General features: G+C 37.9%; 1 protein-coding gene across 7 annotated transcripts in view; it reads right to left on the reverse strand.

Moving 5' to 3' along the window:
- Positions 1-384: 384 nt before the first annotated feature.
- The window catches only part of htr1fa (5-hydroxytryptamine (serotonin) receptor 1Fa), a 67,776-nt gene continuing 42,437 nt past the window's right edge, over positions 385-25,723 (reverse strand). For 2 of the 7 annotated variants that reach the window (XM_058082655.1, XM_058082656.1), the window contains 2 exons: positions 17,489-17,629; positions 385-3,802 (listed from right to left, as the gene is read on the reverse strand). In XM_058082655.1, the coding sequence (XP_057938638.1) occupies positions 2,611-3,801 (1,191 nt within the window). In that variant the 5' untranslated portion in view covers position 3,802; positions 17,489-17,629 and the 3' untranslated portion in view covers positions 385-2,610. Of the gene's footprint in view, positions 3,803-5,791; positions 6,111-17,488; positions 17,630-25,723 lie in introns of those variants that run through there. The other 5 variants (XM_058082657.1, XM_058082658.1, XR_009131696.1 and 2 more) reach the window with 3 other exon arrangements.

Below are 25,723 nucleotides of genomic sequence, written 5' to 3' on the forward strand. Positions count from 1 at the left end.
CACACTTACGCAGTACAGGTATACTAAAACTACTACTACTGAGAGCTATATATATATATAATCAGTGATGGGCAATTTACCAGTGACCCCCCACCCCTTTCAGAAATCTAACACAATTATTTCATTACTTTTTTGGCGAAAACCTTCCAGTATGTAAAATAATAGGATTTTAGCGTTGTAATTCTCATCTGAAACGCTAGGAGGCAGTGTTTCCCGAGAGTGCCCAACCACTCACTTTATAGTAGTAAACAATGGCAGCTGAAGCAATAGGTACCATGGATAATAATCACTAATCTGATGGAGCAGCACTTATGGGAGTAATGTGCCTTACTGTTTTGTGTAATACTTGAACAAAATCAAAGAGAAAACAGTTCCATTCATGAATCTGATGATCGTTTATTGGTGTTTGATGAGGTGACATACAAACAAACAAAGGAACATTATACAACGATCACTCATAAGACACAGTATACTGTATGAGACACCTTGTCTTTACCTGGAAGGTCTTATCATATGGTACACCCTCACACTTGACTCATCTCCAATATTTCCATCAACACACCATCTGCCCTCTTGGAGGCAGTAAAGCAGTAGTAGTTCTATCTCAAGTACTTGAGTGGGCGTAATGAGGATTTCTCCACCAGTGATTTTCACATTCATTACCTTAATGCTAGCTAAGTGGTGGGAGTGAGATGGGATGCAGGGTGCTAAACGCTCTCAAGGTAAATAAATAAATATATACCTCCAGCAAAGAAACATAAATTACAAGTTGTGCAAAAATAGTTGCTTAATTGCGCTGGAACAATGACTCCATTCAAACTTTATCGGCCCTTACTTCACAAAGCTGCTCATTCAGTAATAACACAATTATCCAGTCTCGTTTTTACCGATCCACCCTCACTTAAATCACCAAAGAAAGCCACAGTGTTCCCAGATTTAACCATGTTATACACATATTTCGGTTACAAACCTCCTCCTGGGATTGAACCATGTGCCTTTGCTTTAAAAAGGAGCAGGTGTACTGTTACACCAACAAGGTAAATTCTGCAAATTTATTCTGTAATCGTTGACAGAGCTCATTACCGTACACACCAAGGCAAGGCGCAGTAAAAAAACAAAGAAATATAGTGCAACCTCGGTTAGCGTACGCCCTGGTTAGCATGTTTTTCAGTTTATGTCAAAATTTTTGCCTCAGTTTGCGTACGTTTTCTTTTATCGTGTTGTTAATATATTTATCACAAAATGACAGCCAGCTTGGATAGGCTCCAGCATACCCCCCCCCCCCCGCGACCCTAAGGCTGCTGTTAGTATGCTAACAAACATGCTAACAGGTCAGTTGTGGGAAAATCAAGTCTGTCCTTTTGGAATGGATTACTCGCCGCTTCAAATTTTGTGGCTTCATTCTATCACAGTTTTTCAAAAATGTATTAATTAATAAATTATGCTGTTTTGTGGTCAATTATTATTCCGAAATCTGCACATGTACGCACATTTTGCACTTTTTGTTTGTCTAAATTAAGCATTATCAAGCATTATAAAATGGTTAAGTGAAATAAAATAAAAATATAAGGCATTTAGAAGACGCATTCAGAGACATTGTGATGATAGCGTTCGTATTAGTAGACAGCGTAGTATTCTACACTGTAATGTCAGTAATGTTACTGTCATCTTGGGTGAGACACACAAGCACCAGATTTCGAAAAGAACAACAGGCTTTTATTGCATGAGCTCACAACAGGCACAATAATCCCTAACATGGGCTACTTGTTGTGACCGTAACCCACGCTAAGCTAAAACTCAACTCCGAATCCCCGACGTCGCTTTCAGTTCCACATTGGAACATATTTACACCTATGAGTATGAATTTTATTCATGCCTTGTATTATTTTTGTATATTATGTTGACTATATTGGGTAAAAGGATAGTAAAGGCGATTATAGGGGTGTTATTTCATGTCTAGAGAGCTCTAATAATGTTATTTTAGAAGGTCTTTTCTCTTATCTACAAAATATTCCTACTTGGCGGTAATTCAATTATAACGGTTGGGTCAGGAACCAATTAACCACGCTAAACGAAGGATTATTTTAATAACGTTAACCGAGGTTCCACTCTATATTTAACCAGTGTCCGTCAAACTCCCAGTTCTCCCAATAGCCAATCAGTGCAATATTCCTTTCAAAAGACGTCCCCCCCACAACGCTTCTCCATTTTTACATTCTGTGTTCCAGTCAGCAGATTGGACAAGAAAGAAGAGAGGCCATTTCATTGAAGAGATTGCTATTTCAGACATTATAAATGGATCACCGCGCTGAGAAACTTGGCATGGAAAAGGTACATAAAGAAAAACCCAGCATGTCAATGTCCAATTAACATCAATAAGATCTCAGGCTATTCTATTTATAACAGGAAATGGGAACTGGACATTTTTCTTTGCGGCAAATCACTTTGCTGATGATGCTTTGAGGTGGTTCGAGTGCCTCGTGGTGTGTGTCTGAAAACGCTGCTTGGAGATTTTTTTTTTCTCCCTTTCCGGCAAGTCAGCCTTTTTTCCACTACTCCAATTATCCATTTGTACCACTATTGGCATGGAGATCATTCCCACATTAACCATCAGAGGTAACTACTACATCGGACAAGTCTCTGGAAAGCCTTTTTGAAGTCCTCGTTGAAGATGGTGTAGATGAGAGGGTTGATGAGCGAGTTGAGGTAACCCAACCATGTCAGAAAGTCCGCCGTCTCCACGGAAGTGCTGCAAGAGCTGCATGTGTTGACAATCACCTCCTTGACAAAAAAGGGCAACCAGCAAATGACAAAAGCGCCGATGATCAATCCCAGCGTGGAGGCAGCTTTGCGTTCCCGGGAGCCTGAGATGCGTGGTCCTTGGGAAAGCTGGCTCCTCCGTGACTCACTGCGTGAGTCATGACGACGGGACTTGCAGTGAAACTTTTTTACCGATATACGCACTCTTTCGCGTGGGGGCTCCTCGGTGGAGGGGTCGGAGAAAGATTTATCTTGAGGGCTCACCGGCTCCGGACTCCGTGGCCCTCCGTCCATATCTCCGGCAGGGTAGGACGAAGGGATCATGCTCCCGTTTGTCATACAGGAATGACGGCTTGCCCGGCTAGCTTCCCGACGCATATAAAGAGTCTGAGCAGCGCGGTAGATTTTATAGTAGAGGATGAGGATAAGCATGAGGGGGATGTAAAAAGCCCCGAGTGTGGCGTAGAGGGTGAAGGCCATGTGATGGTGGAGGATGATGCACTGGTCCTTCTGGTCCGCATCTCCAGTGTAGTGCCGCCACAGAAGAGGAGGAAGCGAGATGAGAATGGACAACAGCCACACGACCGCCACCATAGCTCCCGCCCGGGCGCCGGTACGCTTACGTGAGTACTCCACGGCGTCGGTAATAGCCCTGTAGCGGTCGATGGCGATGGCGGCCAAGTGTAGTATAGAGCACGTGCAACATGTGATGTCCACGCTTAACCACAGTGTGCACACCGCCTTGCCCATCAACCAGCTTTCTTTCTGGATGTAGATGATACTGAAGGGCATCACCAGCACGGCCACCAGCAGGTCGGTCACCGCCAAGGAGCAGATGAGGTAGTTGGCCGGGTGATGCAACTTGCGCGTGACAGCGATGGCGGTGATCACCAAGCAGTTGAGGAACGTGGTGAGGATGGCCAGGACAGAGAGGGTCACGGATAGAAGGATCTTCTTGGGAGGCTGGCTGGTGGTCTCCAGTCCATCATAACCGCCGCTGCTTGTAGCAAACACCCCTTCAGTGCAGTTGGGGAAATCCATTCTGAAAACAGACGGAGCAAGAATTAGTTGAGTCCTTTTCAGTCGCATGGACGTAATGATAGATTTCTCCTTTTTTGGCGTTCACACTAAATATTGACTAGTTGTACTCACTTTGGTTTATTAAGTCAATTAAGTAAATATAAATTCATTCATTTGCTACCGCTTTTTCCTCACAAGGGTCGTGGGGGGTGCTGGAGCCTATCCCAGCTGTCTTGGGGCGAGAGGCGGGGTACACCCTGGACTGGTCGCCAGCCAATCACAGGGCACATATAGACAAACAACCATTCACACTCACATTCATACCTATGGACAATTTGGAGTCGCCAATTAACCTAGCATGTTTTTGGAATGTGGGAAGAAACCGGAGTACCCGGAGAAAACCCACACATGCACGGGGAGAACATGCAAACTCCACACAGAGATAGCGGAGGGTGGAATTGAACCCTGGTCTCCCAGCTGTGAGGTCTGCGCACTAACCACTAACCAGCCGCCCCAAAACAAAACAAACAAACAAAAAATATATATATATAGATACATATATTAATACATATATCAATATAAATTGGGGCTGTCAATAAATTAAAAGATTTGATCGTGATTAATCGCATTTTGGCAACAGTTAACTCAGAATTAATCACATTTAATCACAGGTTATTTTAGGGGAAATCTCTTTGTGGTAAACGATTCAATGTGCAACTACGACGATAATTACATGACATTTTAACGTGTTAACTTTGGCAGCCCTAATACTATATACATATATATATATATATTAATTTTAGTAAATAATTTCCTTGACTATTTCAACTTTCTGCTTTTAAAATTAACTAATATTACAAAGATTTAGTGTCCATTGTTGCTCTTTTTATTATATACTTTTCGAGTTTAATTGTATTACTACAATGTGCTCCAGGCCAATAAAAAAACAGCCAAAGGCCACAAATGGCCCGCGGACCACACTTTGGATGCCCCTACCACTCGACCGCCGTGCCGCCCCGTAAATATAAATTATTAATGGTAATTATAAATGTAACTATTAATGTTGTGTGCTCCTCCTCCCACTCTAGCTTGACAATATCGACTCGCAGCAAACCAATAGCGCGAGCGAACCGATAGGAGCGTAAGGTGCATTCACTGACATCATGTGATTACATCTTTTCCATGCTTAAAACCCAGGACCCACTCCAAAAGGCTCTGTGACCATTATGTCATTGTATGGTCATATGACCTTGTACTTCGGTACGAGGTACATTATTTAAAAAAAAACAACAACAACCTTAAACTATATTATGGAAAGCAGGAAGTGAACAAATGTAACAGTTACTGATTGTAAAAGTACCAGATGGAGGGGTAGGATTTAATAAGCTTTGCTTCTTCCTACTCCTTTTGGACATGTGGAACTGTGAACTGATTATGTGATGCATTCAATTGTAATCTGATGCATGTTCAAATGAAATAAAACCATTACCATTTTTCTTTTCAACTGAAATAATTTCAAAAAAGGAACAAACTCAATTCCGGCATCTATCAATGAAGTGGATTTTGCATTTTATTACATTTTGGAAGTTGACAGAGCCTTCTCCATCGCTGCCCCCACCCTCTGGAACTCTTTGCCCCATTCACTCCGTGCTTGCCCTGACCTTCCCACTTTCAAAAAACAACTAAAAACCCACCTCTTTAAATATGTTTTTAAATTATTTTAAACTTTTTATACCTGACTGCTGTGCCCCGCCCTGATTTTACTCATGTTTTAACTGTGTATTAACTAATTAATGGTGTATTTTAACATATCTTTTACTCTGTTTACTTGTTTTTATTCAACTAAATTTTTCTGTAAAGTGTCTGAGTATTTTGAAAAGCGCTATACAAATAAAATGTATTATTATTATTATTAGTTTGCTACTTAATCAGACAAAAAATGTTTTCGAGTGGAATAATATTCACCGCACCGAGAGTTGTATTCATTCATCATTTCAAAAAGTTTCTGCGCGTCACACAATGGGGGCTAAAAGCCAAGTTTTGATTCAAAATATCTATTATGGAGAGTGAATTATAATAACTTTTGTTCAAGGTCAATATCTGAAGCACTAGACTGTTGATAGTTATTTATTTAAGTTCCACGCTATAACGATGCAGTCCTCCCTGTTTGGTGTGTACAGCGTGGTCTGCAGGGGTTTTAGACAGCAGTGGACGTCCTGCACTGATCCGTCCCGCCTGCCATTACATCACCTCTGTCGCTCAGGAACAGCTGTGATTGACAGCGAGGGGGAGCGAGACTGTGAGGAAATGAGTGACGTGCGGTAAGAAAGCTGGAAAGGAAGCAAAAGTAAGAGTCGCAATCAAAGAAGGAAAGACAGAACCAAGGACGACACGTACGATTAAATTCACAGAGGAAGCCATGAATGACTTTGCAAACAATTTTCCACTCAAATCATTTGCTGGCAAGTCAAATGTTGGCAGGTGAAATATTTTTTTTTGTACTTGGATAACATAGCTCCCCCCTTGGGTATCTCTGTGTGGAGTTTGCATGTTCTCCCCATGCATGCGTGGGTTTTCTCCGGGTACTCCGGTTTCCTCCCACATTCCAAAAACATGCTAGGTTAATTGGCGACTCCAAATTGTCCATAGAGATTTCCCCTACTTGTTATAGATTTAAAAAAAAAACGTATTTGTACCTGCGATTAAATGCGATTAATTCTGAGTTAACTGTTGCCCCAAATGCGATTAATCACGATCAAATCTTTTAAGCGATTGACAGCCCCAATTTATATTGATATATGTATTAATGTATCTATATATATATATTTTTGTTTGTTTTGTTTTGGGGCAGCACAGCGGTCGAGTGGTTAGCGTGCAGACCTCACAGCTAGGAGACCAGGGTTCAATTCCACTCTCAGCCATCTCTGTGTGGAATTTGCATGTTCTCCCCGTGCATGCGTGGGTTTTCTCCGGGTACTCCGGTTTCCTCCCACATTCCAAAAACATGCTAGGTTAATTGGCCACTCCAAATTGTCCATAGGTATGAATGTGAGTGTGAATGGTTGTTTGTCTATATGTGCCCTGTGATTGGCTGGTGACCAGTCCAGGGTGTACCCCGCATCTCTCGTCCGAAGACAGCTTGGATAGGCTCCAGCATGCCCACAACCATTGTGAGGATAAGCGACACAGAAAATGGATGGATGGATAACATAGTAAGGGGGTCTAATATTCAGCTTGGGTAGAAGCGCAATGCATTGTGGGTTATCATGTAGTACGCTGTAGTGTAAACGCTTTGCATGCTATCTGATGGATTGGTATGCAGTATGGTGTTTGGATAGTATGAGCATGGAAGTAGTAGTAGTACTAGTAGTTAGTATGCGGTTTCGAACAAGTTATCACAAACGCCTGATTGCAGTTGTTGCCGCTAAGGTTGACCCAGACAGTTATTAGGTTTTTTCACACAGTTTTGGATTTTTTGCCTTAATAATGTGTTCAGTTGTGTTGTCAATATTGACTAATATTGACATTTATAATTATAATCTTGTCTCACCAAGAAGTTTTGGACAATTCTATGTTTGAGTGCCTGTTTGAATGCCTTTGAATGCATAAAAAGACATGCTAGGATGGTAATGCTTTCATTAGGTTTAGTTTATTCAGAATATGTTAAAGTTACAAATAAGTACTGTCATGTTTGTACTTGTACAGTTCATCGAGTCTGAAAAGAAGTCGGAAGAAGCAGAGTTTACTGATTGAGTAGGGATTCGGAATGATCTACAACAGAGATTGTGACATTTTTTCTGGATGACTGGACAAGAATTACTCATCTCCAAGTGGAAGTTTTTCATATTTTCCTCAATTTTCATTTTCTGGGGGTGCATCTAAAACTACCCTGAATGCAGATCATCAACGTGGAAGTGAGATGTGCAGCTTTCTGTGTATGCACCGTGTTTTAATTAAGAGTTTAAATCCAAATCCTCAGGTACGACTGTCATGGCTGCTGTGCCTCATTCTCTGCATACAGTAACTCATCTTGAAGAGTGGGAACTGTTGCTATAGAAACACAAGAAGTAGACCTACAGTACTTTTGATCGGAGCTGACGGTGAAAATATTTGATTCCTGACTGTTAGCTGTAGATCCACGGTCGATTTTAGCATTTAGGGGTTTTGGTGGTGGTCTCCCAGATGACACATTATGATACAACTAAACAATCATATATTTATGCTGGAAAATGAACGTCTTTATTTGAAGAAGTAGAGTAATAAATAAAAAAAACACAATCCTTAACACAATATTCATTCATTCATTTTCTACCGCTTATCCTCACGAGGGTCGCGGGGGTGCTGGAGCCTATCCCAGCTGTCTTCGGGTAAGAGGCGGGGTACACCCTAAACTGGTTGCCAGCCAATCACAGTGCACATATAGACAAACAACCATTCACACTCACATTCATACCTATGGACAATTAAAAGTCACCAATTAACCTAGCATGTTTTTGGAATGTGGGAGGAAACCGGAGTACCCGCAGAAAACCCACGCATGCACGGGGAGAACATGCAAACTCCACACAGAGATGGCCGAGAGTGGAATTGAACCCTGGTCTCCTAGCTGTGAGGTCTGCGCGCTAATCACTCGACTGCCATATGCAGCCCTCTAATTGGAATATAAAGCATCTAAATTAGAGTTGTTTGATATTGTTTTTTTATATTTTGGTAAAGGTTAAATAACTGTTAATAGTTATCCTCACTATCCGTGTGGAAGTGGTAATTTTTTGGCTTTTTTAAGTTTAAAGAAAATAACTTGGAGGGTACTGTTTAGGTCGCTAGCTCTCTAGTTTGCGAGTTAGCATGTGTCTCAAGACCCTGCAGTTGCGCAATATGTTGTAAATAAAAAGAGTATAAATGTGACTATAGTCGTGTTTTGTCATGTCTACAGGGCTCTAATAATGCTTTGTTCATTTTAATCTGAAAGAAATAATTTGTCTACCCACCAACTATATGTGGTTTCTTAAGTTTTTATTATTTGCCGTTTTATTATTATTTTATTATTATATTTATGTATTTATTACTGATTGATTTTCTTTATTCTTGATTTGTTTATTTATTTTCATCTTATTTTGTGCAGAAAAATAAAAATGAAGATATTTGAGAACAGTGGAATGTTTTATCAGAGCTTTTCTTGTAGAAAATCAGAACCAAAGCACTGAAAAAGTTCTGTTTTTAATAAATGTTTTTTTTTTTTTGGAAAACCTGATGTGGCCCAGTCTCACCCAGACCCTAGCTCCAGTGGCCCCCAAGTAAATTGAGTTTGAGACCCCTGACATACAGTATATACTGTAATAATGGTGATGAAATACAGTTGGCTACTTCACGGATTTCAATTATTACTGGCTGTTTTGGGAACCAAAGCTACGATAATGTTCAGTTAGCTTAGCATGTATTGACCTCACATTGGATCGTCATTTTTAATCGTCTTTCATTGTGTGTCCAGAATTCCAGTCTTTTATCACTCACTTGCGTTAACAGTCATTCCCTAAAAACAAAATGACTGTAACTTAAAATATCCCTGTAAGTCATTTGTATAATCGCTACACCTCCACCTCACATGTCCTGCTAATGGAAGTACACAGTACTTATTATGAATACTACATCCACGGCTGCAGTCAGTAAATTAATTTGTTACGCCTCTTCGGTGAAGTCTTGCTTTTTTTTTTTTTTTTTTAATTTAATAATGAAGTCCACGCTCGCTAAGTACAGCTTATCTTCCGATGCCCTTGAACAAGAAGCCTGCAGTTTAGAACATTCGAAGACAAAAAGCAGAGGATTTCTCCAGCGACGCGCTGACACTGTAAAGTAGATACGTTCCACGTTTTCCAGATGTCAAAGCGGTGACATATAACCATGCAGATAACGAATATGCGTCCACATATCTGTGCATACGTAAGTCATCTACAGAATACATATGCTGAACGAAACAAAATACATTTCCTTCACAGGCTATTGAACAAGTATTCTTTGTGGAATGTTATTGCAGAAAAGATATTAAATGTTAAGATCATTTCACAGTCAAGGAGGCGTAATCAACTGTCTTTTCACACACTTGATAAAGTGTTTTTCTTTTTTGTTTTTGAGTGTGAAGTGCATTTCAAAACTGCTACAGTTATGAGCACAAAATAGCCTTTTTGGCATCTTTTAAACTGTGAAATAGCTGATTCTCAAACTTTAAAGCATTACTCATAACTGTGCATTATATTTTATACAGCATAAATGATCCACGCATTCGCCACTCGAGTGATTTATTAAAAGGGACCTATTATTCTTTATCCACTCTTCTGGCCCATAAATGTTGTTAGAATGTATGTATGTATTAATGTGTTAAACGATGCCAAGCGAGCCCTGAAAGAAGTTTGCGATAGCTCTGAACAAAATAAATAAAAATAAAAATAAAAATAAAAATAAAAATAAAAATAAAAATAAAAATAAAAATAAAAATAAAAATAAAAATAAAAATAAAAATAAAAATAAAAATAAAAATAAAAATAAAAATAAAAATAAAAATAAAAATAAAAATAAAAATAAAAATAAAAATAAAAATAAAAATAAAAATAAAAATAAAATAAAAATAAAAATGGGCCATTTTAGAAATTCAAGGAACTACAGTTGGAATAGGTGCGGATTCTGGAAGATTTAGAAAGCTCCCTGTGCGGGTTACCATGTGTAGCTGCTCCAGGGGGGTCCACAATGCAATAAAAAAGGGCCAAAAATAGGTCCCCTTTAACATAGAAATAAAAATGACTGTTGTTGGTTGGGGGAAAAATAGTTATATTGGGAATAAAGTCATAATTACGAGAAGAAAATTTACAAGAACAAAGTTGAAATTGAAAAGAAATAGATATAATTTTATGTAAAAAGTAAAAAGTCTAAATATTAAAAAAAAAGTAGTATTGAATTGAGAATTTTCTTCAGGAGAAGTATGATGGGGAAAAAATAACAAAAATAATTCTAGTACCATAAAGATCAGTCAAAATCATCTAAAATGGCCAGTACTGGAGGGAATGTCTTTTGAAAAACGTCTGAGAGTGAATGAGTTAATTAATTTTGAATAATTAATTTGAAAACTTTGATTAATTAAAAACAAATAAATTTGGCAACATAGAAGAATTCGTTTACCACAAGAAGATTTCCCCTACTTATTTCTATGTGTGATTAATTCCGAGTTAACTATGGATAAAATGTGATTCATTGCGATCAAATATTTTAATCGATTGACAGCCATAAATATAAATATAAATATAAATATAAATATAAATATAAATATAAATATAAATATAAATATAAATATAAATATAAATATAAATATAAATATAAATATAAATATAAATATAAATATAAATATAAATATAAATAAATAAATAATATCATATTATATTATACGATATGATATAATGTACAGTACAATACAACATAATATAATTTTATATAATATATTATATTGTTTATATGTGTATGTGCATGTGTATACATATATATATAAACAATTCAAATTAAATAAAAAATCACAATATTTAATGAAAAATAACATAAAAAAGTAATAATATATACTGTATATATGCTGTTATATACATACAACTTAACAATAAAACAAATAAGTAGTCAACATTAACAAAAACAAAAAATAGTAACATCATTGGAAAACTATACTGCATATGTTTTGTGTCTTTATGACATGCATTATTTTAACATAAGTTTGTTAAGTAAGTTTGGCTACATAAAATGTTAAGGCGTGCCTGATTTGGCCCCATGGCCTTGAGTTTGACACCTGTGATGTAAACGATATCCAACCCTAATTCCTAGTTTCCAATCACCAAGTTGCCTGAAAATAAATTACCAGAGGTGGTCTGATGCAAACTCCACACACGGGTAATCAAATCCATAAATAGGTGCAAAGCCAATCAAATTAAAGCCAAGCTGTTGTCAACAAGCGATGGATGGTTTTATTCAATATAAACACGGAAAACAACAAAAACAACCAAGGGTATGCAGATTAAACGAATCAAAGCTCAGCCTTGCGTGCACACATTTTCACCAAAAAAGGTTGCACACTAATCAAAAAAAGGGGTCATCTCTGTGACATTTAATCTTTTTCTCACTGTCCTCTTAGGAGAACAGCGGGGTAGCGGCAACAAATGGACACGTGCAGGATAGCGAGGATGTGTAGAAAGGAGAATTGCGCTGTGACTGACATTTATTTGCATCTCCAGACAGCTGCAAATAAATAATGTCAGGACGATAAAAGGGCACGGTAGCACTCCTCGGGCTTTGTCTGCCATATCTGTTTCACACTGGAGTGATGATATATTGCAAAAGGCACCTTGTAAGGCGATTAAGTAAAGTGGAACCATGAGCAGAATTTAACGTAATGCTGCAAGACATGCTGGGTAGAGCTACCCAGCATGCGTATCATGACACACGAATATACTACTAAGTAGCATGAGCAGACAAAATGCAGTGCAGTATCGTACGCAATGAAAACTTTGTGTGGGAATGAAGGCCATCCATCCATAATCTAGTTTCTAGGCCACTGATCCTCTGCAGGGTAGCATGGGAAATAAAGAATATTACGCAGTAACCAGCTAAAATCTCTCCTCGCCTCTCGAGTATTAGAGGTGTCCTGACTTGAAAAGGTTCTCTACGCCTTTTTTTGGCAGGGAAAATGATGGTAAAATTCAGTTTGCAGATGAGTCAAGAGAGCTCCTCTTCTGCTATAAAACGTTGGGCCCTACGCATCACCATGGAAGGTCCTCATTGGTTCACGCTGCTTAGCATAGTGAAGAAGTTGACAATACTATAACACGTCAACACAAACAAACCAATTTTGAATGTGTAGTTAGCTTAGCCACACCGTCAAGAGATCATGAAGATCTGGGTTCAATTCCCCGCTTGGGTATCTTGGTGCGGCGTTTGCATTGCGTTTTCTGCGGGTACTCCGGTTTCTTCCCATACTCCAAAAACATGCTAGGTTACTAGTTGACTCCAAATTGTCCATAGGTATGAATGTGAGTGGTTATAGACATCGGGGGGGGGGGGCAAAGTGGGTTTCAAACCTCTCCAGTTTTTAAATATTATGGGAATAAAGTCATAATTATAGCAATAAATTTTATAAGAAAAAAGTTGATATACTTGGAAAATAATGAAACAAAAATTGCAATATTTTTAAACAATAAAATCTGAATATCAATAGAAAAAAATAGGATTCTAACTAGATTTTTTTTAATGTGAATAAACTTCTAATATAGTAGGACGGAGTTTTAAATATTAAAAAAAAACTTTTTTTATAAGTCCTAATATTATGAGATACAAACAAAAAGAATACAGTGGTAATTTAAAAAAAAAAGGTTTGGAAACAAAGTCAAAATATTATGGGAATAAAGTGATAATTATGAGATTTATAATATATAATACATATATAATAAATATTATATATGGTAAATTTTTATATATTATAATATATAATATTATATATTTTTTAATATATTTATAATATATATTGAAATATATAAAAAATACAAATTTACCAGAATAAAGTTAAAATACTTTGAAAATGAAAAAAAAGCAAAAAATGACAAAAAAATAAGAAGAAAATAATAATTAAAAAAAACAATGATAATAATGACCATCCATATCATAAAGCTGAGATGCAGTTTTTTCTTAAATTTTTTATAACTGGCTAGTACAACAAAGCGGTCCTTGCATCATTTTATTTTTCAGTATGCGGCCCTCAGTGAGAGAAGTTTGGACAACCTTTTATCTATTTATAATATAAATATTATAGATATAAATATATCTATCATAAGAACATGGCAGACCAGGACTGCCGACATAAGCGAGCCCCTCACCCCAAATATTTGTGGTCCCCTACTTGACATCAAAATGTTGTAAACGTACACCCTGGTTACCTTGTACCGCTTATGCTCACTACAGTTGTGGGTACACCCTGGACTGGGCTCCAGCCAATCACAGGGCACATTTAGACAAACAACCATTCACACTCACATTCATACCTATGGAGAACTTGCCAATTAACCTAGCATGTTTTTGGAATGTGGGAGGAAACCGGAGTACCCGGAGAAAACAGAGGGTCACTGGACAGAATAGTAACTCCAGTCATAAATAATAATAATAATAATAATAATAATAATAATAATAATAATAATAATAATAATAATAATAATAATAATAATAATAATAATAATAATAATAATAATAAACAACTCTAATCATGTCTGTTTAGCAACTTTCTACAAAGAAAGTACCACAACGTGTGGCACCTTTTTGTATTCCAACAAGACCATGCATGAGATTAAAAAGGTTGAATTCCTTTGTAATGAAAGAAGTAACAAAACACAGAAGTCAAATAAAACTAACACTAATTTCTGTAGAAACAGCTGACCATCTCTCTTATAGGCTCTTGAGAAGCTAAGAGAATGACCTTCAATGCACATATACATATCTTTATGTAAGCAAAGCAAAAGCAAAAGCAAAACACACTTGTTCCCTAATGGTGGTGAATATTTGTTGTCAGCTCAAGCAGCAAAACCAACCCAAACATCAACATATGCAAATTATATAGATATGCCATGCGGGGCGTTAAGCTCTCCTGTACACATCCTTTGACAGTGGGAGGCTTCTTGAGTCCACTGCTTATCAATAATTTATAGCTTGGGGATTATGCAGCCGGAGGATTACCTTTTTTTTTTTCGGAGCTTTTGTTTAACATGGAGTATTACAGCTTTCAGAATGTATTTCCCCGTCTTGAAACACGTGTAAAATGTCATACAGCGTTCTTATGCACTCTAAAGCGGGTATAATTGCTTCTGTCTTTAAAGCAAACCTTAAGGAACGCTACTTATACCTGCCAAGCGTGGAAGGGGCAAATGTGACAGTTTTTTTTTTTTTTTTTTTTTTTTTTACCAGCGCTGGCTGGTTTGTGTGTTAGTTGGAGAGCAGCATTATGCAAAAAAAAAGACATGTGCAAAACACGAATCCAGAAAATGTAGGTGCACTTCAGGGAAAAAATGGCATTGCACTCATTGGTAGACTTTGTGTATGAGCCACATATTGAAAACAATATAAATGTGTCATAAATAAGTGTAAATTGTGGTTGCTTATTTATGTACTTTCATTGTATAATATTCCCTTGTTTATCGCAGTCAATTGGTTCTAGACTCAACCATTATAAGTGAATTTCCTGATTTATTAGTGGAGTATATTCATACTTAAATCATAACAACCTGTTTAAAACCTTCTAAATGGTTTTTTAACATTATTTATTATTATTTATAACAAGACAAGACATTTAAGACATAAAGTGGGTGCGGACAGGAAGTGATGCTAGGGGTTGAGAGTTGAGTTCCAGTCGCAATAGTGACCCTTGTTGAGGTTTATTGTGCCTGTTCATTCCATAAAAGTCATAAAAGCCAATTGTTTCAGTCATCCAGTCTGGTGCTTGTGTGTCTCACCCATCTTCTGAATGTGTTGCATTTGTATTTTACTTAATTTAGCCATTTTTATGCTTGAAACTGCTTAATGTAGGCTAAAATTATGTAGAGTTTTTTTTTTTAAATATTAATATTTATTTACTAATAATAGGCCATATTGAAACACGAAACAGCATGATGTATTAATTCATATATTAAAAAACGTGATAAAGTGAAGCAGCGAAATTCGAAACACAAAGTGGGGAGGGATTACTTTATCACAGCAGTTATTAAAATATGGGGGAAATTAATTCCCTTCCAGGTCTTGCAGGTCCTGAAGCAGTAAAACAGCCCACCTTCCAAAAAGTTTAGTTTCCCTTTGATGACAAAACAGCCCCAGACATCACACTACCACCACCATATTTTACTGTTGGTATGATGGGACACGCTTCTTCCAAAAAGTTCAACATTTGTCATCAGACCACATAGTATTTTCCCAAAGGTTCATCAGTGGTTTATCCCTTTGATGACAAAACAGCCCGAGACCATCACACTACCACCACCATATTTTACTGTTGGTAGCAATGGGACGCACACCTTCCAAAAAGTTCAACATTTGTCTTGTCAGACCACAGAGTATTTTCCCAAAGGTTCATCAGTGTTTTTTTCCTTTGATGACAAAACAGCCCCAGACCACCACACTACCACCACCATATTTTACTGTTGGCACGATGGGACACACATCTTCCAAAAAGTTCAACATTTGTCTCATCAGACCACAGAGTATTTTCCCAAAGGTTCATCAGTGTTTTTTTCCTTTGATGACAAAACAGCCCCAGACCACCACACTACCACCACCATATTTTACTGTTGGTTTGATGGGACGCACACTTTCCAAAAAGTTCAACATTTGTCTCATCAGACCACTAAGTATTTTCCCAAAGGTTCATCAGTGGTTTATCCCTTTGATGATAAAACAGCTCCAGACAATCACACTACCACCACCATATTTTACTGTTGGTATGATGGGACACACATCTTCCAAAAAGTTCAGCATTTGTCTCGTCAGACCAGACAATATTTTCCCAAAGGTTCATCAGTAGTTTTTCCCTTTGATGACAAAACAGCCCCAGACCATCACACTACCACCATCATATTTTACTGTTGGTAGCAATGGGACGCACACCTTCCAAAAAGTTCAACATTTGTCTCATCAGACCACAGAGTATTTTCCCAAAGGTTTGTCAGTGGTTTTTCCCTTTGATGACAAAACAGCCCCAGACCATCACACTACCACCACCATATTTTACTGTTGGTAGTAATGGGACGCAAACTTTCCAAAAAGTTCAACATTTGTCTCATCAGACCACACAGTATTTTCCCAAAGGTTCATCAGTGGTTTATCCCTTTGACGACAAAACAGCCCCAGACAATCACACTACCACCACCATATTTTACTGTTGGTATGATGGGACGCACATCTTCCAAAAAGTTCAACATTTGTCTCATCAGACCACATAGTATTTTCCCAAAGGTTCGTCAGTGGTTTTCTCTTTGATGACAAAACAGCCCGAGACCATCACACTACAACCACCATATTTTACTGTTGGTATGATGGGACACACGTCTTCCAAAAAGTTCAACATTTGTCATCAGACCACATAGTATTTTCCCAAAGGTTCATCAGTGGTTTATCCCTTTGATGACAAAACAGCCCCAGACCATCACACTACCATCACCATATTTTACTGTTGGTATGATGGGACGCACATCTTCCAAAAAGTTCAACATTTGTCTCGTCAGACTACACAGTATTATCCCAAAGGTTCGTCAGTGGTTTTCTCTTTGATGACAAAACAGCCCAAGACCATCACACTACAACCACCATATTTTACTGTTGGTATGATGGGACACACGTCTTCCAAAAAGTTCAACATTTGTCTCGTCAGACTACACAGTATTTTCCCAAAGGTTCATCAGTGGTTTATCCCTTTGATGACAAAACAGCCCCAGGCAATCACACTACCACCACCATATTTTACTGTTGGTAGGGTACGATGTACCCCGCATCTCTCGCCCGAAGACAGCTGGGATAGGCTCCAGCAAACCCGTGACCCTCATGAGGATAAGCAGTAAAAAAATGAATGAATGAAAAAAAAACATCCAATTTTGTTGTCATCCATGCTGGTTATGATTTACCTGTTTGAATCTAGGGAGCTCGGAAACAACTTTACCTTTTCCACTCAATTCAGTCCTCGGGGGGCATCTCCACCACTAATGCCTGACATGTGCATGATGCCGATAGCGAGAGCTGCTGGTGGCAAAATGTTCAACTGTGCAGGTGCAAGGACACTCCTGAAGTGATTCAGTCGAGCCTGAAATGAGGAGGCAGGTCAGTGAGTAGGAAGAATGACGACAAGGTGGCTGGGAGTGTTCTTCACCCCTCAAGAGGTAATGGGGGTAATCATCACCCTCTTGTGAAAAGAATAAATTGCTGAGTGTGTCACAACACTTCAATAATTAACATGTACAGTACATAGCCCATGCGCAACTGCAGGGTCTTGAGACACATGCTAACTCGCAAACTAGACAGCTAGCGACCTAAACGGTAGCCTTCAAGTTATTTCCTTTCAACTTAAATAGCCAAAAACTTACCACTTCCACACGGATAGGGAGGATAACAATTAACAGTTATTTAACCTTTAACATGAACATTAATCAAACGTAATAATTTTTTCTGGGTACATGATACCATACAGCATCCATATCAAACTTGCGCGGGCCGCACTAACATTAAACTTTCATATCAAGGCGGGGGCCTCAAACTAGTGTCCTGCTTTATATACTCCATATCAAATACATTCCTAAATAACCAGTGGAGTCACCTCATTTCATCGCTATTATAAACCACATAAATCTCATTAAAGCGGTACTGATGCATAACCCCCCCCCCCGCCTCATTTCATATAGTTCCACTCGAGGTACCTCATGTAATGTAAAATGTACACAAACTACATAAAGGCAATGAGGCAAATGATTTGAAGTGAAAACCTCTCATCCGGAGTCTTGTTCAATTGCAACCCAAACACTAAGAAGGTGATTGATCACTCGGTCAGTCTGGGTGTTCTGTTGCATAACAGCTTGGCTAGTAGTTAATTAAAGCTTGTACTCCCACATGCCAGGACTGGAGATCAATGACAGATTACCGTCATTGACCTGCTTGTCTGTCTAATGACATCCTTACATTTACAGGCTAGTGTATATGTAAGTATGCACTGTATGTGCTGCACATGCTCATAAAGTTGGATTTTAGATGATGATGATTATTATTATGGCTGCACGGCGGACGGGTGCTTAGGAGATCCGAGTTCAATTCCACCTTCGGACATCTCTATGTGGAGTTTGCATGTTCTCCCCGTGCATGCGTGGGTTTTCTCCGGGTACTCCGGTTTCCTCCCACATTCCAAAAACATGCTAGGTTAATTGGCGACTCCAAATTGTCCATAGGTATGAATGTGAGTGTGAATGGTTGTTTGTCTATATGTGCCCTGTGATTGGCTGGCAACCAGTCCAGGGTGTACCCAGCATCTCTCGCCTGAAGACAGCTGGGATAGGCTCCAGCACCCCTGCGACTCTCGTGAGGATAAGCGGTAGAAAATGAATGAATAATATATTTTAGGTGGTTGAGTGGTTAGCACACAGGCCACACAGCTAAGAGACCTGAGTTCGATTCCACCCTCGGCCATCTCTGTGTGGACTTTCCATGTTCTCCCCGTGCATGAGTGGGTTTTCTCCGGGTACTCCGGTTTCCTCCCACATTCCAAAAACATGCTAGGTTAATTAGCGACTCCAAATTGTCCATAGGTATGAATGTGAGTGTGAATGGTTGTTTGTCTATATGTGCCCTGTGGTTACTGGGATAGGCTCCAGCACGCCTGCGACTCTCGTGAGGATAAGCGGTAGAAAATGAATGAATGATGAATAATATATTTTAGGTGGTTGAGTGGTTAGCACGCAGGCCACACAGCTAGGAGATACGAGTTCAATTCCACCTTCAATGCACCTTCAATGCCCTGTGATTGGCTGGCAACCAGTCCAGGGTGTACCCCGCATCTCTCGCCCGAAGACAGCTGGGATAGGCTCCAGCACCCCTGCGACCCTTGTGATGATAAGATAGAAAATGAATGAATGAATATCTACTGTATTATGGAATAAGAGCGTGAAGGAGACTAGGGGTGTTATTTCATGTCTAGAGGGCTCTAATAATAAATAATTAAACCCATAATTACAGTTTTTCGAGGCTTTAATTGCAAAAATATTGAATTTATTGACATGAATCCTATATTGTGGAATTCATTATATATTCCATTGAGAAATAAGGAATTCAAATTCACTGAAATTCACTTATCACAGTGGTTAAATTTTGCCCAAACATTGTTTATGTGTGTACTGCATCCCATATAAGAAGTATTCCACAACATGTGTTGTGTTGTGTTGAATATCGGTTGAATGTTGAGCATCTCTATTTTTCCGAGCTGATACTGTATCAAATTTGTAAACTTGCTTGACTCGGAAGTAAGTATAGCAATTTAAAATAGTTCTCATATCCAGTTAAAATTCCATCTTTCACAGAGTAACATTTGCCGTCACAAGCTTTTTGCAACGCTTGAGAAAAAAGAAGCAGCATGTGTGGCTTGGAAAACTTTAGCGCTGCTTTTCCAAATAGCTCCAGGGTGTTTGGGGATGTAATGGTACATTTGCGGGCTGTGTTTGACAACATTTTGCAACCTCTAACTTCTTCTCGTTTCTCTGATCTGAAGCAAAAGATTGGCTGGCGGCTAACTACTATACCCACATCACTTTCAACAAACGGCTATAAAAAGAATATTGATGTGGAATGGAAGTGGGAAAACCGATGGAATATCTACACCAAGACCAGATACACAAGCATTGTTTACTTTGATTGCATTGAGATCCGATTTTAACAAATACTTCAAGTGCCTGAAGTTATAGAAAAAAACCCAAAATAAATAATTCCAATATTTTGGTCACTAGATCTGCTGTAAAAGCATTATTAAGAAATAGATTTTTGCATATATATTGCTCGGGTGGTCATCGGCACCGGGACACATGATGGTGTTATCGTATGCGTCCAGCTGCTTGTTAGCCTTTGTTTAGCTTTACGACTAGCTTTGCCTCAACAGAAACTGCCCATTGCTGATAATATGCAATGAAAACAATCCAAACATTAGCATAAAGCTCACTTACAGTATGCACATGTTTTGGTCGTGTCCTAGCCTGGAGAAGTAACTAGGCACACCTTGTTTTTGTATTGAGCTTTGCACAAAAAAAACCCTGTACAACATCACTAAGCTTGACCACAACATGACACTGTAGGGGGTCGGCAACCCGCGGCTCCAGAGCCCGCATGCGGATGTGACATTTCAGCCTCTCTTTGCTGAGCGTGTGATTTTTTTTAACACTGAAGTGGGAGAAATGTGCATTTTCATAATGAATGTGAAATATCCGACTCACCGCAAGTCTGTGAATGCATCTAGACCAGGGGTCTCAAACTCAATTTACCTGGGGGCCACTGGAGCTAGGGTCTGGGTGAGACTGGGCCGCATCAGGTTTTCCAAAAAAAAAAAAAAACGCATTTATTAAAAACAAAAAAATTTAAAAAACTTTGCTTTGGTTCCGATTTTCTACAATAAAAGCTCTGATAAAACTTACCACTTCCACACGGATAGGGAGGATAACTATTAACAGTTATTTAACCTTTAACATGAACATTAATCAAACGTAATAATTTTTTCTGGGTACATGATACCATACAGCATCCATATCAAACTTGCGCGGGCCGCACTAACATTAAACTTTCATATCAGGGCGGGGGCCTCAAACTAGTGTCGGGCCGCGTGTTTGAGACCCCTGCCTTAAACTGTATTATGAAAAGCAGGAAGTGAACAAATGTAACAGTTACCATTACCATGATTAAATATTTTAATCGATTGACAGTACTTATCAATTATATGGGATGAACGAGTATACCACTATGTGTATCTGTTCACCCATATATCGTATGATAAGTATATCGTACGATACTCGGAACGGGCAGTGCTTAACTGGTTAAACTGAAAAATGGACATGGCTTAAATCTGTACATTATTTTAAGTCTGAAAATGACATGAATTGATCAGGCGTTGCTATGTGTATTGTTTATTATTCAGCTATATGTGTACCGTGTATGTGTGTAAGTGATCCTTCAAGGCTTTCTTCATACATTCACTTGGTGAATAATTTGTGTGAAAAGCACCACATTCAGTACTACAAGCAGAATTCAAAAAACAGCTATTAAACTACTAAAATAAATTCACTTTTTCCATAATATTCTAATTCACTGAGATGCGCCTCAGTTCATAATAATAATTTTTTTTCCCCTCCTTTGACTGCCTGAATGTGTGCTTTTAATATTCAGCCGAACCAGTGAGGATCTTACAAATGGTGCATATTAATTTGAGTTTTTGTCATTACATTGAATTGCTGCACAATCCCCCGTCATTTAACCATTTACACACACACACATGAACACATACACACACTCACATACACGGTTGCACGGCTGGAGAAAGCTGCCATAGAATGTGCCAACCATAATTGGTTAGGTTTCTGCATCTTGCTCAAGGACACTTCCACATAGTCCCTCGGGAATCTATCACTAATTTATGCAGGTTTGGCTTGAATTAAAAAGAAGAAAAAAAAATAATAAGAATCATCACTGTAAAAGGTGCAATTTGGAATGCATAAAAAAACATTGATGTTGTGCTTTTTAACAGGCAGGGGAGGCTGCTTATGAGCACTGAGTCATGCACGGGTCACGTTTCTTTTGTATTAGTACAGTTTTCCATCCATGATCATCACCGCTTTCATCCACGGTTATGCTATTTTTATTTCCTTTTAGTTCCTCAATGTGTTTTGATTCTGTTTTGAATGGCAGGACATAATTGTGTCACGGCATAGCAGAATGTTTCTTGCCATCAAAGAGCTTTTAACAAGCAACATAAACAGTAAGCCTCTGTAATGAAAGTATTTTTTTTTAATGGGTGCAATTTATTGGCATAAAAATGAAATATTGGTTGATATTATTAATTTATTTCCAATGCAGAATTTCCTCATTAGGTATGCTGGAGACTATCCCAGATAGCTTTTTGGGCAAGCTAATTGCAGGGCAACATTCAAATATCTATGAGCAATTTAGAGTCGCTTATTAACCTAGCATGCATATTTTTGGAATATGAGACAACCTGAGGACATGCAAACTCCACACAGAGATACCCAATGGAGATTTAATCCCAGATCTTCCAGATCTCTTAACTGTGTGGCCACATGCTAACCACTAGACTACCGTGCAGCTGGTCCATATCGGTATTGTATTTTTTTTTTATATTGGTATTGTTTTATTAAATGAGATATGCCTTTATTCGTCCCTCAGTGGGGAAATTTGCAATTTTTTTCTGCCAATAAAGCTCCACATAGCAACAAACTCATGTGGAATTAGTTCCAAGTTTCACCTTGGTGAGATTGTCTAAGGCAGGGGTCTCAAACTCAATTTACTTGGGGGCCACTGGAGCTTGGGTCTGGGTGAGACTGGGCCGCATCAGGTTTTCCAAAAAAAAAAACAACACGCATTTATTAAACAATTTTTTTTTAAAACTTCGCTTTGGTTCTCAAATATCTTACTTTTTGTTTTTCTACACAAAATAAGATGAAAAATAAATAAACAAATCAAGAATAAAGAAAATCAATCAATCAGTAATAAATAAATAAATATAATAATAATAATAATAAAACAGCAAATAATAAAAACTTAAGAAACCACATATAGTTGGTGGGTAGACAAATTATTATTTTTTTAGATTAAAATTAACAAAGCATTATTAGAGCCCTGTAGACATGACAAAACACGACTATAGTCACATTTATACTCTTTTTATTTACAACATATTGCGCAACTGCAGGGTCTTGAGACACATGCTAACTCGCAAACTAGAGAGCTAGCGACTTAAACGGTAGCCTTCAAGTTATTTCCTTTAAACTTAAATAGCCAAAAACTTACCACTTCCACACGGATAGGGAGGATAACTATTAACAGTTATTTAACCTTTAACATGAACATGAATCAAACGTAATAATTTTTTCTGGGTACATGATACCATACAGCATCCATATCAAACTTGCGCGGGCCGCACTAACATGAAACTTTCATATCAAGGCGGGGGCCTCAAACTAGTGTCCTGCGGGCCACATTTGGCCAGTGGGCCGCGTGTTTGAGACCCCTGGTCTAACGTCATTTGATTACTTTCTTCTTAAAATGTACATTCAATGCAGATACGGTCATATTATGAGGCATAAGCTAACCCCCCCCCCATATGCATCATACTGTCCAGAAGCATTCATAATTGTGTGTTTGGTAAGTGTGGAGACCTGGTGAGTCAGATCACCTCCACTAAGTGACTGTAAAGCCCAAGATGACTGATGTTATTGACTCGATTTGCCACCAATGAAAATAATTTGTATGACACGCTTGTAGAAGATCCTGCAAAGCTGAATCTTGCTTGCTGAATCTGCTTTGACACTTTTGTAGTTTGCGGCCACAAATTAAGCAAAAACTGGTCAAAGGACGCAAAATCAAAAGGGACACAGAGGAGTGAATTGATATTTCCATGACATTCTCATTCATCCATTTGTATACCACGATAACAGGTCACAGCGGAGGCTGGAGCCTACACTATAGCAAAGCAAAAGTAACATTTTGGTACATTTTTATAAAGGAAGAAAGCACCAGGCTTATGTGGGAGCCACTCTAGAAGAGCGTCGGAGGACTTCCATCTGTGGCGGTCTTGTACACATGGTCACAAATCATTATTTAGTTAGAAAGTAATGTAAGTAATACTTTCATGTACATGGGACATACAGGTGGTTACCAACCTAGACTGGGATGTTAGTCCAGTTGAGGTGGAAGTTGGAACTTTCATTCATTCATTTTCTACCGCTTTTCCTCACAAGGGTCACAGAGGGTGCTGGAGCCTATCCCAGCTGTCTTCGCATGAGAGGCGGGGTACAGCCTGGACTGGTGGCCAGCCAATCACAGGGCACATATAGACAAACAACCATTCACACTCACATTCATACCTATGGACAATTTGGAGTCGCCAATTAACCTAGCATGTTTTTGGAATGTGGGAGGAAACCGGAGTACCCGGAGAAAACCCACGCATGCACGGGGAGAACATGCAAACTCCACACAGAGATGGCCGAGGGTGGGCTAACCACTCGACCGCCGTGCAGCCCTTGAAAATATTAGCAAAAGTCAAATGAGACTTTCAAATTTATTTGTGCAAAAACTACTTCTTCCACTTCTTTATTGTCATTGTACAATAACACAGCAGTGAAATTGCCAACAAAATGTCGCTGCCTGGCTCCCGTGTAATAATAAATAATAAATAATAACGTGGAGAATAAATAGATGACATCAAATATGAACAATGTACAGCGTAAACAGTAATTTGTACAAATAATTGAAATAATTTAGATTATTTTAAATTATTCATTTTAGATTAATTTAAATAATTTAAATAACTTAAATAATTTAAATAATTTAGATAAGATGGATTCTCTTGCTCTTAATTTAGATTATATAAAATTATTTATTTTAGATTAATTTAAATAATTTAAATAATTTAGATAAGATGGATTCTCTTGCTCTTAATTTAGATAATTTTAAATTATTTATTTTAGATTAATTTAAATAATTTAAATAATTTAGAATTTAGACTGTCTTCCTAAAAACACAGATAGACGTGTTAGAATAAAAATAATAAATAATAAATAATAATGTGGAGAATAAATAGATGACATCAAATATGAACAACTCTGATTGGCGGGCGACCAGTCCAGGGTGTACCCTGCCTCTCGCCCAAAGACAGCTGGGATAGGCTCCAGCACCCCCCGCGGGCCCTCGTGAGGAAAAGCGGTAGAAAATGAATGAATGAATGAATGAATGAATATGAACAATGTACAGCGTAAACAGTCATTTGTAGAAATAATCTAAATTATTTAAATTATTTAAATTAATCTAAAATAAATAATTAAAAATAATCTAAATAAAGAGCAAGATAATCCATCTTATCTAAATTATTTAAATTATTTAAATTAATCTAAAATAAATAATTTAAAATAATCTAAATTATTTAAATTATTTAAATTAATCTAAAATAAATAATTTAAAATAATCTAAATTATTTAAATTATTTGTACAAATTACTGTTTACGCTGTACATTGTTCATATTTGAGGTGATCTATTTATTCTCCACATTATTATTTATTATTTTTATTCTAACATGTCTATCTGTGTTTTTAGGAATACATTCTCGTATACATCCTTCATCATTTTGCTGCTCTGCCTTTC

The sequence above is a fragment of the Doryrhamphus excisus genome, chromosome 9 (genome assembly GCF_030265055.1).
Source record: "Doryrhamphus excisus isolate RoL2022-K1 chromosome 9, RoL_Dexc_1.0, whole genome shotgun sequence".
In the NCBI taxonomy this organism is placed as follows: domain Eukaryota; kingdom Metazoa; phylum Chordata; class Actinopteri; order Syngnathiformes; family Syngnathidae; genus Doryrhamphus; species Doryrhamphus excisus.